General features: G+C 42.9%; 1 protein-coding gene across 2 annotated transcripts in view; it reads right to left on the reverse strand.

Annotated features, from left to right (window-relative positions):
- Positions 1 to 19,332, reverse strand: part of NFATC1 (nuclear factor of activated T cells 1) — a 1,564,586-nt gene that overhangs the window by 1,335,142 nt on the left and 210,112 nt on the right. For both annotated transcript variants that reach the window (XM_044066987.1, XM_044066986.1), the window contains exon 3: positions 16,881 to 17,040. In XM_044066987.1, coding sequence (XP_043922922.1) covers positions 16,881 to 17,040 — 160 coding nt within the window. The remainder of the gene's footprint in view (positions 1 to 16,880; positions 17,041 to 19,332) is intronic.

Below are 19,332 nucleotides of genomic sequence, written 5' to 3' on the forward strand. Positions count from 1 at the left end.
ATATAGTAAGCTCAGCCAATAAGAGACTTCGCTCTTTGGCATAAGCGTGCCGAGTCGGAGCCGAGGGATCGGCTCCGAACCCATCAGTCAGAATGTAGGCGAGATAGGATCACATAACATGTACAGTTTTGTACCTACCATAAATGTAGATGTCCGATAGGTATGCATCTGCAGTCATCACATATGGGTTGTCCTGCCTCAGGCAGCCCTTCGGTCGGCAGGGTTGTCCTGCCTCAGGCAGCCCTTCGGTCGGCCAGATTCCAAAGTCTGGGTCCGGCGTCGGCTGATGTCGCACTTTCCCCAACGTCAGAGCGCCTGGGGTATAAAAGCATCAGCCGATGCCATCTTCCTCAGTTTTTCTTGCCCCAGATGCCAGGTGCCCCCTAAGGAAGGCTAAATTTGGAGAGATGCATTTAAAAATCCAAACATGCACAATAATATAAAAAACAAATACACCATAATAGATCACTCCAGCTAGCTATAAAAGGGGTAAGTACCCAAGAAGTACCACAGAGGGGAAGGAGGGAGGGTAAACCTGACTGCAGATGCATACCTATCGGACATCTACATTTATGGTAGGTACAAAACTGTACTATGTCCTTCAAGGATGCATCTGCAGTCATCACATATGGGTAGAATACCATAGCCAATCTGGGGGTGGAGGAACTATGTAAAGGAAGGTGTAGCTAAAATGCCCTGCAGGACTGCCGTAGCAAAGCCTGCTCTGGATCTGGAATATAAAGGTAAATTGTAATGCTTGGCAAATGTATGCACAGAGCTCCATGTAGCAGCTTCTAAAATGTCCTTGGTAGCCACCCCTCTTAAGAAGGCTGTGGAGGTGGCTGTGGCTCTCGTGGAATGAGGTCTAATGTTAGCTGGCACAGTTTTTCCATGAAAGGAGTAACAAAAACGAATGCAATTCCCTATCCATTTTGAAATTGTCCGTTTGGAAATTGCTTTTCCTTGTGTACCAGCAGCATATGCTACCAACAGCTGGTCAGTTTTTCTGTAACCTTTAGTTCTGTCCAAGTAGTAGCACAACTGTCTGTGTATGTCCAGGGTGTGCAGAAGTTTCTCCCCTTTGTTTTGTGGATTTGGAAAGAAGGTAGGCAAGTGAATAGCTTGATTTAATGAAACCCTGGATACCACCTTTGGCATAAATGTAGGATTGGTTCTCAATGAAACTCTGTCCTGATGAAAAATAAGAAATGGCTGTACCGCCATAAGGGCCTGTAACTCAGATACTCTTCTTGCTGAGGTTATGGCCAGAAGGAAAGCAGTCTTCCAAGACAGGAACTGTAGTTCTGCACATGCTGCTGGTTCAAAGGGAGGCAGTGTTATTTTTTCCAACACGAAGTTAAGGTCCCAAGTAGGTAGAGGTGGTTTCCTTGGAGGATTGATGTTTTTGATTCCTCTTAGAAACTGTCTTAGGAGAGGATGAGAGAAGACAGATGGATCAGTGTTGTACTCTGCTGAAATTGCTGAAGCATGAATTTTAATGGAAGAGTAAGACAGACCATTGTGGAACATTTCTGCCAAGTATTCCAGGATATGTGCCATGTTCATCACTGTCACATCTAGGCCCTTTGTGGTGTTCCAAATGTGAAATCTTTTCCATTTTGCTGAATATGCCTTTCTTGGGAAGGCCGGTGAGCTTCCATAATAATATCTTTCACTGTCTGGGATAGCTTGTCCTGAGGAGGAGTCAAGGGATTTTCCAGGCTGTTAGTTGCAAGGTTTTCAGGTTGGAATGCAGAGTTTTGTAATTGTGCTGTGTCAGTAGAAATGGCCATAGAGGAAGAGGCCATGGTTTTGTGCGTGACATGCTCTTTAACAGTGGGTACCAGTGCTGTCTTGGCCAGTCCGGAGCTATCAGAATCACTTTTGGCTGCTCTGCCCTGATCTTCAGTAAAACCTTGGTCATTAATGGGAGAGGTGGAAATGCATACACTGTTAGAGTTCTCCAGCTGAAAGAGAGGGCGTCCACTTCCCATGCTTGTGGGTGGTATGTCCTTGAGCAGAATTTATTCAGTTGATGATTGTGGGGGAAGGCAAAACGATCTAAGTCCGACCTCCCCCATGATTGCGTTATCTGTAGAAAGATGTCTGGGTGCAGCATCCATTCGTGTGCATCCATGATATTTCTGCTTAAGCTGTCCGCCAGTATATTGTCTTTCCCTGGCACAAACTGGGATTGTAGCTGTATATTGAGTTTCAAGGAAAGTTCCCATAGATTCATTGCCAGCCTGCAAAGAGGATAGGAATGGGTGCCTCCTTGCTTGTTGATGTACCACATAACAGTGGTGTTGTCTGTCCTTATTAGCAGATGGCCATGATGCAGAAAGGGTTTGAAGGCTTCGACTGCATGTATCACTGCCAGCATTTCCTTTTGGTTTATGTGCATGCGTAGCTCTTTTTGTGGCCATAGACCTTGAATGCATCTGCCCTCCATGTGCGCTCCCCATCCGTGGTCTGAAGCATCTGTTGTAATGGTTTGGCTGGCTATTGGTTTGCTGAAAGGCAGGCCCCTGTTTGACTGGCTTGCTTGAGCCCACCACAGAAATTCCTTTTGAAGGCATGGAATGAGTGGTATCAAAGTTTCCAGGCTGTGACTGTGCTGAGTCCATAAACTCCTTAGGTACCATTGTAGTTTCCTCATATGTAGTCTTGCTTGCGGAATCAGAAGGATGCAAGAAGCCATGTAACCCAGGGCCTGCAGGATTTTCCTTGCAGTCAGCTGGGTTTGTCTTGTCAGATTTTTGAAGTAATCTGGTAGTTGACTTTGTTTTTCTTCTGTGAGGAAGGCCATTTTGGTGGTTGTATCTAGATCTGCACACAGAAAGGTTATTCTTTGGGATGGAACAAGTCTTGATTTGTGAAAGTTGACTGTATATCCCAAGGCCTGAAGTAGGTGGATGGCATAATTCAAGTGTTTTACCAAAGTTTGTTGGCTGTCCGCTTGTATAAGGCAGTCGTCCAGATATGGGTATATTTGAATCCCCTGAAGTCTGCAGTGTGCAATTACTGATGCCAGGCATTTCGTGAATACTCTGGGCGCAGTAGATAAGCCAAAGGGCAATGCTGAGAATTGATAATGCTCTGACCCTGCAAGAAATCTGAGGTGTCTTCTGCAACTTTGTCTGATAGGGACATGCAGGTATGCCTCCTTGAGGTCTAGAGTTACCAGCCAAGACCCCTTGCCCAGCATGGGAAGGAGCTGCTGTAGAGTCAGCATTTTGAACCTTGGCACAATGAGATAAGCATTCAGTGCGGACAAGTCGAGAATAGGCCTTCATTGTTTTTCTTTTCTTGGAACAAGGAATAGTCTGGAATAAAATCCTTGGCCTTGTTCTGAGAGAGGAACCTTTTCTATAGCTTTCATTTGCATTAAGCTGGAAATTTGTTTCAAAGCCTCTGCCCTTTGATTCGGTGGCAGGTCTGGCATGCCCTTTCTTTTTGGTAATGTGTGGAAATGAAACCTGTATCCTTTGTCTATTATTTGTAGTGTCCATTTGTCCCTTGTAATACTGTGCCAATTTTCTGAGAATAAAGAAAGCTTTCCACCCAAAGGTGCTTCCAATTGAGCCCTGGTTGGCTGTTTCAAAGTAAAGTCATTGAGCCTGTCCTTGTGCAGCAGTTGAAGGTCCTGCATTACCTCTCTGGTTGGGAGGCTGCCATTGACGTCCTCTTTAGGAGCCTCTAGCTTGCCCTCTACCTCTGGCACGCCTGTTCTTGCCTCTCTGAAATCTGTCTGTGTCTGGAAAGGACCAATTCTTGGAAGGCCAATTCCTGCTGAATCTTGGTGGTTGTACTTGGAGAAAATCTTTGACTGTTTGTACGGATTTTGCCTTTTCTTCAAATTTCTTTAGGACCTCCTGAGCCGTGGAGCCAAATAACTTTTGCTTTTCCAGAGGAGCATCCAGCAGCTTTGCTTTAACATGGTCTGGCAGAGATTGTTCCTTCAGCCAAGCATGCCTACGTATGACTGCGCCAGTCATAGCTGACCTACATGAAGCTTCCAATGCATCATAACCACATTGCAAGAAATGGTTGCTAACCTGTTGTGAGTTATGTACCAGATCCTGAAGTGACTTGCGGTCTAGGGGATCAGGTGAAGACAGTTTTTTATGCAATTCATCTAACAAATACTCTTGGTACTGTATCATATGAAATTGACAATTTAATGCCATCATAGAAAGAGTTACAGAAGTATACACTTTTTTACCCCATCTCTCTAAAGCTCTGGATTCCCTTTCAGAGGGGAGAGGATTTTTAGCAGTGGCAGCTGCAACCCCTTTAGGGTCCTGGGAAATAGTTTCTGGATCAGCAGAGTGGGCCTTGTAAAGGTAAAGATGTGAGTCCGGGACCCTGTAGTACCTATCGGGTTTGGCAGGAGCCGGAGGGAGAGAATCAGGGGTTGTGCTAGAGTCAAAGTACACATCATCAATGACATTCAAAACAGGAGGAATAGCTAAAGGTCTATGCTGAGGCAAATGTAAAAAGGTCCTTAATCTTTTCCTGGAATCAGAGAATTCCTGGCCCTGCCATTGGAAATGCTCTCTCATGGTGTGTAGTGTCTCTCCAAAGGAAAACTCTTCAGGAGGGGAGGCCGAGGGAATAGATTCCTCTGCATCAGAATCCTCGTAGGCCGAAAAAGCCTCCTCCTGGTGGTCCAACAGAGCAGAGCCATCAGAGGCCTCATCTGAGGAGTGGGGATCAGAGGGCTCAAACCTGGGCCTTTTGTCTGGAGGAGGTTGAGAGCCCCTGTCCGGATGAGGTTGAGAACCCTTAATTAAGGAGATAAGATCCTCTGCTAAGCTTAGAATCTGTGAACCAGTAGAGGGTCCCTGAGGGATAACCTTGGGAGGCAAAGCTTTTGAGAGTTTAGCAGCTTTAGCCCTGGAGAATGCCTTAATGGACATGGATGCAGGAGACCTGGCTGCACCATGTGCTGGTGTAGATTTGTCTAAAGGAATAGTGTCAGAAGGTTCCAGGACACCAGTTTCTGTTGGAAATTCAATAACCGACACGGCCGGAGCCTCCGGGACCGAGGTAGTCGGTTGAGCGGTTTCGGTAATAGGAAGTTCCAAGGACTCGGTTTCAGCCGAGACCGAGACACTCGCGGTAGGCCTGGACGTGGTTTCAGCCGAAACCGCGGCCCGCGTGTCTCGGTCTTTGTCCTTCCGTTTCTTAACTGAATGAGAAGTCGGAGTCTCCGACGGCATCTTATACGAAAAACTAGCCCCAAAAAATTCCTCTGCAAACTCCGCCCGACGTCTAAGAGTGCGTCGGTTGAAGGAAGCACAGGCTGAACAGGCCAAAACGTCGTGGTCTGGGCCTAGGCAGGGGAGGCAGTAAGAGTGGAAATCCTTATGAGGTATTTGTTTCCCACAAGTCAAACAATTATTAACTTTATCTGACATCGGCTGAGGCAAGAAAGAGTCCCCAACGGGGTACTTAGCTTTTTGAAGTCTTCGATAGCTGAATTACAGGAGCTGGCCGACCGGCACTTGCGAACTGCTTCTGCTTCGGGCACCACGCGGCAAGAAAGACTGGGGAAGATGGCTTCGGCTGATGCTTTTATACCCCAGGCGCTCTGACGTCGGGGAAAGTGCGACATCAGCCGACGCCGGACCCAGACTTTGGAATCCGGCCGACCGAAGGGCTGCCTGAGGCAGGACAACCCTGCTGGCCGAAGGGCTACCTGAGGCAGGACAACCCATATGTGATGACTGCAGATGCATCCTTGAAGGACATCACATTCTACAGATGTAAATCATACAGAAATGACAGCACTGAGTTTGTGGTCTATAGAGCACAGTGCCAAAAATACCAGGCTTTTTACATCGGCAAAACTATCAGCAAACTTAAAACTCAGACTGCAAGGCATTACACAGTCATCAGATAGGACTCACCCAATAGCGCTTTAGCGAAGCACACAAAGGATAAGCTGGGTCACAACATGTTTTCTTTTATCACCATCGAACAGCTAACCATAGATCCATATGAAGGCAAAAAGTACAGTTTTGTACCTACCATAAATGTAGATGTTCGAGGATTCCATTGCTGCAGTCCTGACTATTGGGTATAGTCCGCGTCCAGTCGGCCCGAATACCAGAGTATAAGGCTGACGTCGGTCAGGGCGCATTAGACTGACGTCAGTACGTCAGGGTACTAATGCGCATGACCGACGTCATATCCTCAGTCTTTTCTTGCCCCAGATGTCAGAAGACCCTAAAAAGACAAGTCCCAAACAACCTGCACCAAAAACATGTACAATATATACAACAATATATACAAAAATATAAGCATGTAAACTCACCTACACAACCACCCCCAAATACAGAGGGGAAGGAGGGAGGTAAATTGGACTGCAGCAATGGAATCCTCGAACATCTACATTTATGGTAGGTACAAAACTGTACTATGTTCTTCGTCTTCCATTGCTGCAGTCCTGACTATTGGGTAGAATCCCAAAGCAGAGGTAAGGGAGGCTGGCAAATTATAAAGTAGTAGGAGCTGACAACATGCCTTGTAAAACAGCTGTGGCAAAACCAGCCCTAGACTTAGAGTAGATAGGAAGGTGATAATGCCTAGAGAAAGTATGCACTGAACTCCAAGTAGCTGCTTCCAGAATATCCTTAGTTGCCACCCCTTAGAAATGCTGTTGAAGTGGCAGTAGCCCTAGTGGAATGAGGCCTAATCCCAGCTGGAATCTCCTTGCCATGATGGGAATAACAAAATGCAATGCAAAAGCCAATCCACCTAGAAATAGTTTGTTTTGACACAGGCTTGCCCTGAGAACTCAAAGCAAAAGAAACAAACAACTGCTGAGACTGCCTAAAATCCTTAGTCCTGCTTAAATAATAACGCAATTGCCTGTGTACATCTAAAGTGTGCAAAATCTTTTCCCCTTTATTTTGAGGATCTGCAAAAACGTAGGCAAATGAATAGTTTGGTTTAAAGCCACACTAGAAACCACCTTAGGCATAAAAGAAGGATTAGTACGTAATGATACCCTATCCTTATGGAAAATCAAAAGGGCTCTACTGCCATAAGGGCCTGCAACTCAGACACCCTTCTTGCAGAAGTAATAGCCAACAGAAAAGCAGTCTTCCATGACAAATATTTCAATTCAGCAGTAGCTGCAGGCTCAAAAGGTTGTAGAATAAGTTTTTCCAACACAAAATTGAGATCCCAAGCAGGAGTAGGAGCTCTACGAGGGAGTCTTATATTCTTTGCCCCTCTAAGAAACTGCTTGAACAAAGGATGCGAAAACAAAGGTGGGTCACAATCATAGTGAGCTGAAATTGCTGCAGCATGAATCTTTATGGAAGAGAAGGACAAACCTTTGTCCAATAATTCAGTAAGATATTGAAGAGCCACACTCAAATTAGGCTCAGAAATCTCCAAATTCTTTGCTGTACTCCAAAATAAAAATCTCTTCCATTTTTCTGCATACACTTTCCTTGTACTAGGTCTTCTAGCTTCCATAATCACATTTAAAACTTGTTGAGGAAGTTGAGACCTGCTGTGTTTCAACACAGAATATGCCAAGCTGTTAGATGAAGAGAGTGTAGCTTGACATTGAGCAGATGACCGTCCTTCTGAGATAACAGATGAGGAATCAGAGGTAAAGGCCATGGAGGCTTCTTTACCAGACTCCGTAGTAGAGGGTACCAGTGTTGCCGAGGCCAATCTGGAGCTATCAAAATCATCCTTGGCCTGTCTTGTCTGACCTTTAACAGTACCTTTGGAAGAAGAGGTAGAGGTGGAAAGGCATACACATGAAGGTTTTTCCAACTGAAAGACAGAGCATCCACTTTCCAAGCCGTGTGATGAAACCCCTTTGTGCAATACTTTGGCAGCTGGTGGTTTAGTGGAGAAGCGAACAGATCTATGTCTGGAGTTGCCCATGCCACTGTCAGTTTCTGAAATACATGAAGATCCAGTTTCCACTCGTGGGGATCCATGATTTGTCTGCTTAACACATCCGCTAAGGAGTTCTGTGCTCCTGGCAGAAACCTTGCCTGAAGAGTTAGTTGCAGGCTTAGCGCAGTCTCCCATAAAATCATTGCTTGCCTGCATAGAGGATAAGAATGTGTTCCCCCTTGCTTGTTGATGTACCACATGACAGTTGTGTTGTCTGTTAGAATCAACACCTGCCCTGGAAGAAGTAACTCCTTGAAAGCCATTAATGCAAACTGGACTGCTAACATCTCTTTCATGTTGATATGTAGATGCTGTAGTCTGGCAGGCCACTTGTCTTGTATCCACTTTCCATTTAGATGAGCTCCCCAAGCAATGTCCGAGGCATCTGTCATTAAGATCTGACTTGCCTCTGGCCGGGTCACAGAGAGTCCCTTGTTTAGGTGACATTCCTGAGCCCACCACAAGAATTCTTTTTGAAGGCAAGGTATTATTTGAATGACAGTGTCCAAATCCTGGCAGTGCTGTGTCCATACATTTTTGAGATACCATTGTAACTTCCTCATATGCAGTTTGACATTGGGAAGCACCAGAATACAAGATGCCATGAACCCTAATGCTTGAAGGACTGTCCTTGCAGTCAGCACGGACTGATGAGATAGTTGATGGAAGTAAAGTGACAGACTCTCTTGTTTGTCCGGGGTTAAAAAGGCCATCTGGGCTGCTGTATTCAGTCTCACACCCAGAAAGCACATGTCTTGAGAGGGTACTAGACTGGACTTTATTTCGTTCACAGAATACCCTAGGCATCTTAGCACTGCGATAACATATTCCAGGTGCTGTAGGAGAACTTCCCTTTCTTGAGCCAGAATCAGGCAGTCGTCCAAGTAAGGATAGATTTGAATTCCTTGAAGCCTGAAGTAAGCTATCACTGGAGCCAGAACCTTTGTGAACACTCTGGGCGCAGTAGATAAGCCAAAGGGCAATGCAGAGAACTGATAATGAGAATTTCCAGTTCGAAACCGCAGATATTTCCTGCAACTTAGCCTTATAGGCACATGAAGGTAAGCTTCTTTGAGATCTAAAGTTACCATCCAGTGATCTTTGCCCAGCAGAGGTAAAAGCTGTTGTAACGTCAACATCTTGAACTTGGGAATGTCCAGATAAGTGTTGAGGATAGATAAATCCAAAATTGGTCTCCACGTGTTTCCCTTCTTTGGTACAAGGAACAGGCGGGAATAAAATCCTAGGCCCCTTTCTGATACAGGGACTGGCTGAATGGCCCCTATGTGAAGTAACTGTAAAACTTGCTTGTGAGCCTCTTTTCTTTGTTGAGGAGGAACGTCTGGCATGCCTTTGAAAGGGGGCATTGTATGGAAATAAAATCTGTAACCGTGGTGAATGATATCCAACACCCATTTGTCTTGAGTAATTAAATCCCAATTTTCTTTGAAAAGAGACAGTCTTCCTCCCAAAGGAGCTGCCAAACGTGAATCTGCTGGCAGCTGAAAAAACAGGTCATTGGGTCTGTTTACGAAAGGACTGACCCCTGCCCTCACCAGAAGTCTGAGCAGGTGAACTCCCTGTTCTAGGCCTAAAAGAACCTTGAGCCCTGCCCCTACCACGTCTAGACCTCCTAGACTGAGAATCATAAGCAGGGTATGTCCACCCCTTAGCAGGCCAATTTCTACTAAACTTCGGTGGCTGCACCTGCAAAAAATCTTTAACAGTTTGCATAGACTTAGCTTTGTCCTCCATTTTCTTTAAAACTGCTTCCACAGGCGAACCAAACAACACATCAGACTGTAAAGGAGCATCCAAAATCCTTGTCTTAACATGCTCAGCTAAATTCTGATCCTTCAACCAGGCATGCCTGCGAAGAACAGAACTGGTAGCAGCCACCCTCGAGGAGGCCTGTACAGCATCAAAACCACATTGCAAAGAATGCTTACCCACTTGTTCAGACACATGAACCAAATCCAGCAACTCTTTACACTCAATACCTTCCGCCAAAGCATCCACCTTAGATTTCAATTGTGAAAGGAGATAATTCTGATATTTTAGCATGTGAAACTGACAATTCAAAGCTCTCATGGCTAGAGTGGAAGAAGTATACACTTTCTTTCCCCACCTATCCAAAGCCCTTGCCTCTTTATCAGTGGGAACAGGATTTTTAACCACAGAAGCCTTTACTCCCTTAGGCCCTTGAGAAATAGTTTCTGGGTCCGCCCTAGGACTCTTAAACAAATATTTATGAGCTTCGGGCACCCTATAATACCTATCAGGCTTAACAGGAGCAGGAGGCAAAGAGTCAGGGTTCAGGGAAGCCTCTGCAAAAACATCTTCCACCACATTCAACACAGGAGGAATAGCTAAAGGCCTATGCTGGGGTAAAACAAGAACTCCCTAAGCCTTTTCCTGGAGTCAGAGTAATCCTGGCCTTCCCATTTAAAGTGCTCCCTCATGGAATGCAAAGTCTCTGAAAATGAGAAATCCTCAGGTGGAGAAGCTGTAGGAGTGGAATCATCCACATCAGAATCAGAATAAGTAGGATACTCCTGCATATCTTCCACAGAAGATTCTGAAGCCTCTGAACACTGTTCAAAACTATCAAACTCGGTTCCACCCTAGGCCTCTTATCAGGCGGGGCATAGAACCCCTAATCATAGTAATCAAATCTTCTGCCATTTTAAGCATATGTTTCTTAGGTACAGAACCCGAAATGCTAGGAGAAGCCCCACTGAAGCTGAAGTAGGCCTACCTCTCAAAGAAGTTTTGGCAACAGAAGGAGAGGCCCTAACTACCTTGGGAAGAGAGGGAAGAACAGTCACCTGAGAAGCCCCTCAGCCTGGCCTACCTCCTGAGAAGGCACATCCTGTAAGAGTATAGTTTCTGCCTGGGACTCCATGGAAACTCCTGGCAAAACCTCCGGCTCCACTGAGCCTTCTAAAGAACCGACGTCCGGGACTGCTGGTTCCTCAACCCTAGGCTTCACTGTTTTATCCTTGCGCTTCTTGGAAGCGGCGCCGGAGCATCCGACGGCATTTTATAATTACAACGCTTCCCAAACACTAACCTGGCACAGTCTAACCTCCTCTTAATAGTGCGTTTGTTAAACCTAGCACAAGAGCGGCAACCAACAACGTCGTGCTCAGGCCCTAAACAAGGTATACACAAGGTATGATAATCCCTATGAGGTATCTGTTTCCCACAAGAAATACAGTTATTCACTTTTTCTGACATCCGGTAAAATACGGAGGCAAGAAAAACTAAAATGTTCCCCAACGGGGTACTTAGCCAACTCTGTTTCGGTCTGAAACTCCGGTTTCGGAAATATTTCAGTACGCCAACCTGCACTCGCAAAACTGCTTCTGCATCGGACCATGCGGCAAAAAAGACTGAGGATATGACGTCGGTCATGCGCATTAGTACCCTGACGTACTGACGTCAGTCTAATGCGCCCTGACCGACGTCAGCCTTATACTCTGGTATTCGGGCCGACTGGACGCGGACTATACCCAATAGTCAGGACTGCAGCAATGGAAGACGAAGAACATCCAATGACAGACTAGGAAAAAATTTAACTTGAATGGTAAATCAGGGTCCAAGCCAAGAAATACCCTGGTCTAAACTTATCAGTGTCTATTAGCTGCATACTAAATCTAAGAAAACTGGACCATCATTTATACTATTGACCTATAACACATTTCTGGATTCCTAAGTTCCCCAACACTTTAGATCGATATTGACTCAAATCGGCAATAAGGATAATGTTCAATTGTCATTCTGTTGTCCAGGATCTCAGGTATATATGGACTCAAAAGGTAATAAGATAGTGATTCAATCTTTTAATCCCTAATTTTCAACTTTAGATCGTCTCACTTCATACTGTTTCTTTTTGTCTTCTCTCTTTATTATTACTATTACTTCAGTCTAGATAATACTGGCGTGAATCTCCTAATATAGTTAGTGGACTGTATGCAGGACAAGATACCTCACCTCCTATAGACTATATTTTATTTGGTTCTGTACCCAGGCTTGTCTGTAACATTTAACTGCCACCTATCTCTGGTCCTACTTTTTACTCCCTCTCCCCTAAACAGAAGTTCACACATATTGCTCCTTTATATTGGTCCTATTTCATGAAATCTAGAAAGTAGCAGTGGAGATTTTTGATACTCTCAGTTTGCTGATTTTCATGTAGGTACATAGTAAAATAATTAGCTGTTCACCCTGACTCTGACTGTTTTGCTAACATTTCTACATGACCATATTTCACATTTAATACCTTAATTTTAAAATGTAATTATTCATTTACAGAGATGCCATACAGTGCATGCTCCCCTCTGTACCCATATTTGTTAGCCATGGACATGAGGACTGATGGCCTAATAATGTCCTGTTTACCCTTCCACCCCCGCCTAACATACACACCTTCCTATATCCTTCCTAGATTTCCCCTCAGGCTTGCAATAAAATTTTAACAATACATTAGGCAGTCAGATTACGTTATAAGCTTGACAGCACACTGCCTTTCAAACAGAAGTTAAATTTAATTTACCTCGCCACACACATGTGGATGGCTAGTGGTTATAAATTACAAGTTAGAAGCTGAAGACCACACTGCCTTTTAAACATAATCTAAATCTTGACGTCGTTTTGTCTTGTTAAAACTCCACACACACTTGGATGGCTTGCAGTCAAAAATTCCTCATATCTTTATTTAAAGCACACAAAAGCCTCACTTGTACTTTAGATATCTCAGCATTTTACAATAACTATACAGTTGATCTGACAATAAAAATAAAATAAAATAAAGAAAATCATAAATAACAAGTGCTGCCTCCATTTAGCACTCATACTTCCTTCCCCAAGCCTCCATTAATGTTTCCCTAGTTGTGATAACATGCCACACCCATGGGGAAAGTGCTTTTTAACATTTACTGTAGGCCTCGTTAAAAAAAAACATGCTGCTTTTACAACTTATTGATTTACTGAAAATTAAATACTGGCAAATTTGTTTTTAGTATGCATATAATTCCCAAGTACCCAGCGGACTTAAAACTGATGACTACTATATTATACTGCTTAAATCTTACAAATGATTTATATGTAACAATAATGACCCATTCTACTAGGTTTGATAAGTTTAATAAAACAAGACATGATTTTCTTTAAGTTACTTATAGTACTGTGGGCATTTTACCAGCACCTCAAGCATTAAGGACAAAGGGCAGTCTTAAATTCCTGAAGGGTACAACCCTCAACCCCTCCCATAACTGAAGCACTCCCGGGGGCGTAGTTAAGATTACTGCCCACCTTACATTGTTCATGATAAATTACAGCTCAGCTGAACACTGTTTCAGAAAGCACTCATCTGCCTAACTGCACTGAATAAAAAACTTATCCAGAACGAATTGCCTCCAGGCTTTTATCTTTCTTTGACCAAACTTAACCTGCTGGAACATTCTCTAGCAAGTAACTTTGCTCCCTAGCGGCTGGACAAGAAGAATACCTTTGCTTCACCATGAAAGCTAGCATGGCACCTGTAACAAGAACTGAGCAAAAGAAAAGGCTTCTGCAGTGATACCTCTAATCTGAGACGTGACTGGCTCCCATGGCCCTTTCAGGTATCCGTACGATTTTTAGCTTTTCTTTAGAAGGGGTGTATAGCATGAGGCTGGGTAATGGCAAGACAAACAGTCCTCTGACTCAATTGCCTTGTATTTTATTTCCTAAGATCCTTCAAGCAAATCAACCAAGTCCAATAGCATTGCATTATTCAGAAAAAAGGAGAAAGAACAATAACTTACAATCAAAAATTAGAAGGACATAACTCAGGGCAATGTAAAGAGATATTTTTTCACAGTGACTGATGAATGCACAGAACAGCCTTCTCAAACAAACAACATATTTATAAACAAAGTCAGAATTCAAAAAGTGTGTGACAGCCACGCGGTAGCTTTGACCAAGGAACCTAAGTCTTTTACTTTACTAAGTTCAACACCTTACCCATATGGCTGGGAAATGGGCAAAGAACTGCAGTTAGTCCTCCTCACACTGTATGTGCTGTGTTATTATATTTCTACCCATGACTCTAACACTACATTCAGTGAAACAGAACAGATAAAGTAGTAATTTAATTAGGCTCAGCTAAACCTATTAACATATTCAAACAGATGACAATGATCTATCATAAGGTCACAGGTTCATAGGTAAATACTAGACTGGCTGACCTTGTGGGCCATTTTAAGCCTAGCCAATTTCCCTTTTGCTGCTTAAATTAACCAATCCTGTTTGGTGTAAGACCAGCCTTACCCATCCTGTGGTTGATAATCACATATTACACCTAGTGAGATTAACTAGGATCATACCAGAGATAATTTGAGGGGGAGTCTTTCAAGATGTCTATTACTATGTGTCAGAAGACAGGAGACGTAACGTTGTTTGTGGGTATGGATCCACAAGGTTTAAAGTTGAAATACCACTCCAACTCTCTATGTCCATCATGGCTGAGATAATTACAATAAGATTAAAAATAGCCATCATAGCTTTTGATATACGCAGGAACAAGTTAGAAGAATCATAACATGACATGGAAAGAATTTGAATGGAATAAAAGCATACCAGGGAGAGAATCCTGAACTGGAAATGTGGAAGACTACCAGAGACCTCAACCTCACAATTAACAGAACATGCTGGAGGGACAAGTTCATAACCCAGAGACTGTCCATGTTATGGAACAGATTTCCCATACATGTCAAGCAGAGCACCTCACTGGCCCTCTTCAAGAGAAATCTTGATGGGTGGATGGGAAACAAAATATTCACCCTGGGGATAACTCCACTGGCTCTACTCGACAGAGGCACTGGGAACTAAGGTCGGATGGCACTATGCCAGGGTAATCCTATGGCTAGGCTTGTAAAGGCCCCAGGGCCATTAGCCTAGTATACACCTTTGAACCTATGAATCTATGAACTAGCTGAAGAGATTAGTTTAGTCAAGCACTGAACAGCAGTAGAGATTAGGACTAGGAGGGCAACACACAAGAGCTGCGATTATTGTTGCTGCCTCAAAATGCCTAGGCTTTGGCTTTAGTTCTTGGCTTGGGCTTCCTTCTGTATGCAGTCTGCAGGTCTTCTCTGTGTATGTGTGGGGTTTTTACTGGGCTCTTCTGTTTCTTCCCACATCATAAAGATATGCCAACAGGTCAAATGAGGATCCTCTGAATTGTTCATAAGCGTGTGTGTGTGTGTGTGTGTGTGTGTGTGTGTGTGTGTGTGTGTGTGTGTGTGTGTGTGTGTGTGTCCTGAGATGGAATGGCTTTCTTTCTAAGCATAGTTCTCTCATTTATTTTTGTTGGGACAGGCTTTGTTTCTTCCATGATCATGAGTGAAACTCTCTGAGCATCAAAATATGAATGAGATACATAGAAAGTTGTGTCCTTTTTTTTTTGAGGCATTTGTGACGTGTGTGAAGTCAGATTACAGTTTTACACTTCCACTGCTGCAATATATTAATGATCAAGCAGTCAAACTTTGAGATGAAGGGGAACCTAACAAACACAAGGTTAAAAAGTACCAGGCTGCTAGGAAACCACTGGTTTCACACTAATGCTTCCATGCATTTCTCTGCGGGTGAAGATTTCTGAAGTAAGACCTAATACTCCCTTCTTTTGAATCTTTCAGTTTTCAAAACGTGTCTAAATAGGAGAAACACTCACTCTCCTGCCAGAGGACAAACCAACCCAGAGACCACAACAGCCAAATATAACCTATCTTGAAGGTGTACCACCTTGAGTAAGTTGCATTTAGTTGGTAGTACCAGAGTTAGCCTTTGGTCAACTGGAGCCCTAGGCAAAAGAGATCCATAGTGCCCCCCACACCACTTGGTGCCCCCATCCTGGTCTACCTACACTATTCAGATTTCGGGAAAAGTGCCCCTGCCAGAGCGGTGCCCTAGGCTGGCTATAGGTAGTACCTTTGATTTCTAAAATTATTTGGTGAAATCATTCTAAGAATCCTGCTTAACTGGATCTTAACTGCAGACAGATGCCGTGCTCACTCTTCTAAGCTTTCTGTTGTAATTCACGGGCTGGAGAAGACACTGTTCAATGTCATCTACATAACATTCATTTCTTTCAGTAGGCAGATTAGCTATTCTACACCACAGAAATATTAAAACAAAGAATCAGATATGAAGCCCTCTATAACAATGCAAGCCATGAGTGGCATTTTGTTTTTTTGCCTCACCTCTCTTCCGTTCATGCTGTTTCCTGTTTTAGCCTCCCCACATAAACTTACTGTCCATATAAAGATAATGTGTTTTTCTGACCAGCAATGACTTACAAATGTTTTGTGATTCTTTGGACATAAAATATAAATAAAATAAAAATAAAAATAAATAAATAAAAGACATTGAAAAAGCACATTTATGCCCCATTCCATTATATTCACAGCAAGTACTTCCTATGTGGATCTATGAAAAAATGTAATCAGTAATAGCAATTTCTTCTTGTTTTAAGTATTCATTTCTAAAGTCCAGTAATAATATTGTAAGAAAAAAATGTAATACTTATGTTATTTGTTTTACTGTTCACAGCCATGAAATCTGCTAAAATGTACAAGTAAAATTATACAGCATTATTTCTCAAATTTCTTCACAGTATTCATGCTATTTATTTCAACCCTGCCTTTAATCCTAAGCCTGTATAAAAATAACAGAGGTGGCAGCATTCTGGTAACCATGCTGCATTTAATCTAAATGATTTACAGGTGTTCAGTCTGTAGTTCTCTAGTATAGCTTTCAGCTTTTTAAATAGATTCTGCTTTCATCGGGCCGTTCTGTATGCTACATATACTCTGCCACTGAAATGTTGATTAAGAATTTAATTTCAGTTCTGCCGCTCAACTGACAACTGACATGATCACTAACATTAGCAGCACTGATACCTGGACAATTGGATGGCCTCCAGCAGATGCCTTTACTGCTCCTCGACTTCCTTCTGTCTCATAATGAGCTCGATGGTGAGACTTGGGCTGTACTTCAATCCGAAGTTCATAGGGTCCAGAATGGGAAGGCAGCTGCCAGTCAAGAGCAGGCAAAGATGGACTGCAGTGAAAGAAAAGGATTATTAAATATTAATGCAAACTATATTACTGCATGCCACAACAACATGGATTTATTATTTTGAAGATAACGATTTACAGATCATCCTTTATTATCTTAGTTTATGTTTTGTCAATAAAAAACACAACAGCATGAGTAATTTAAAAGCAATTGAAACAGCCAGTAGTTACCTGATGGAGATTTATTACCAAGCTTTCCTGATGCATTTTTTTTCCTGAATTTTCTGCTAAACTCTACCGGTAAATTACAGGGAAATACATGGTTTCTAATTAGGAAACTGGGACCAGGTTGTTTCATTTTCCTGAAGTGCCAAATCATTTTTCTTAACATTTTTCTTTTGTTTATACATATCCTTAGCAACTATTACATTAGAGATAAGGAAAATCCAGACATATTCATGACTTACTCCATTATGAGAGTACTACTTAACTTTCATGCTATAATAGTGTTAACAAGCTACTTTGTGTAGTTCAAGGTTTGATTCCTTCAGCCTTCATTTGCCTACTGTGTGATCATGAGCAAGTGTCCCTTAGCCAGACAGTACTATATGGGAACTTAGAATTTGGGCTAAGCTCCTCAATGGTCTCATGGACTGCATACTTAATAACTAACTATGAACCAATGAACTAAGGTCTTGTGATTCAAACCTCTGGCACTAAACTGACTGAAATATAAAATGCACACATGAATACTAAACAGTTCACTAATCGAGGACTGACCTCAAAAGCATGCAGAAAATATGCACTGTCACCCTGGCTATGGACCTATAACATCCACACCCAAGAAAAGGCTTCACAATGACCACCCACCAGTTACAGTTTTTGGCCTGTCTTCTCAGATCACTTTCCCTGTTGCCTTCTGTATTCAGAATCTTTCAGTGTTTCCTTTCCCACGGTAACTATACTTTGAATAAATTATTACACACACACACACACACACACACACACCCTACACATACAATACTTTCCAGGGAAGGCTCTAATACATCACATTTCTAAAGCTTTTGGTCCTAGCCCAAAAATGTTTACTGACACACCTCTAGATCGTAAGACTGGAGAAAGTACAGATGTCGAAGTTAACTTACCATAATAGCAGATGTTTGAATCGATCACTACTGCAAATAGCTTAAGCAAAATCTGACATTTCTTACCAAGAATGAGATAGCTGGGGAGCTTCCAAAGCTTTAGGGGCACCTCCCACACACCCTAACTGCTGTACAGCTCAAGGAAAGTGGTACAAAGTCAGTGGTTAGGGAGCCAAACCTTCACAGCTTTTCTGTCTCACAGCAAGGCAGCCTTAAGTATATTTCGAGAGTCTACCCCTTTCCAAAAAGCCAGAGAAATAGCCAAAGCTCTGACAGGCTTGGCCCTGACCTCCCCTGAAAGTGTCTTGTTATAGTGAGAGTAACACAAAGCAATAGCATTAGACAACCATTTAGAAATTGTCAGTTTTGACATTGATTATTTCCCATGAAGGTTAGAAAAGGGAGACAAACAGTTAATTAGAATTCCTGAGCATTTTTGTCCTGTCGTTGTGGTATCTGAGTTACTTCCGGACATCCAGTGTGTGTTGCATTCTGTCTCCTCTATTTTTGCTTATACATAGAAAACAAGGAAATGAACAGAGTAACTCAAAGTAAACTGCAAAACCACTGTAGGCATAAAGGAAGGATTCCTTCTCAAAGTGAACCTATCTTTGTGAAAGATGTGATGGGGATGAATCACCACAACAAACTGTAATCCAGACACTGTTCTTGCAGAAGTCAAAGCAATGAGAAACACCGTTTCCCAATATAAGAACTTCAAATCAGCCTCATCAGCAAGTTCAGGAGGAAACAATTTAAGTTTTTCCAATAAAAAATTAAGACCCCAAGAAGTCATCAGCTGTCTTCTAGGTGGGTGGTTATGTAAAGCCCCTTTCAAAAACTGACTTGAGGCAGAGCAGAAACACGGGATCTACAGACAGATGTGAAATTAACCAGTCAGAGCAAAATAAGGGTCATGCTACTAAATGCTAGGAGCTTAAACCAAAAACTGCACTCCCTGGAAGCACTTCTATCACTGGAAGATGTAGATGTCTGCAGTCACAGAAACCTGGTTTAAGGCCTCAGAGATTACCTTGGCCCTTCAAGGCTCAATACCGTCACACCTTTAGACTGCAAAAGGAATGTGTGAAAACCAAAGGAGGTGATGTTTCAAATTATATTAGAAATAAATAATTCTTTCTGTTGAGTAAATCTTGTGATCCCCTTCTTCAGCTGCACATCACCGAGGT

Source organism: Protopterus annectens, chromosome 3.part1 (genome assembly GCF_019279795.1).
Source record: "Protopterus annectens isolate FY-2018-M chromosome 3.part1, PAN1.0, whole genome shotgun sequence".
NCBI lineage: Eukaryota > Metazoa > Chordata > Ceratodontiformes > Protopteridae > Protopterus > Protopterus annectens.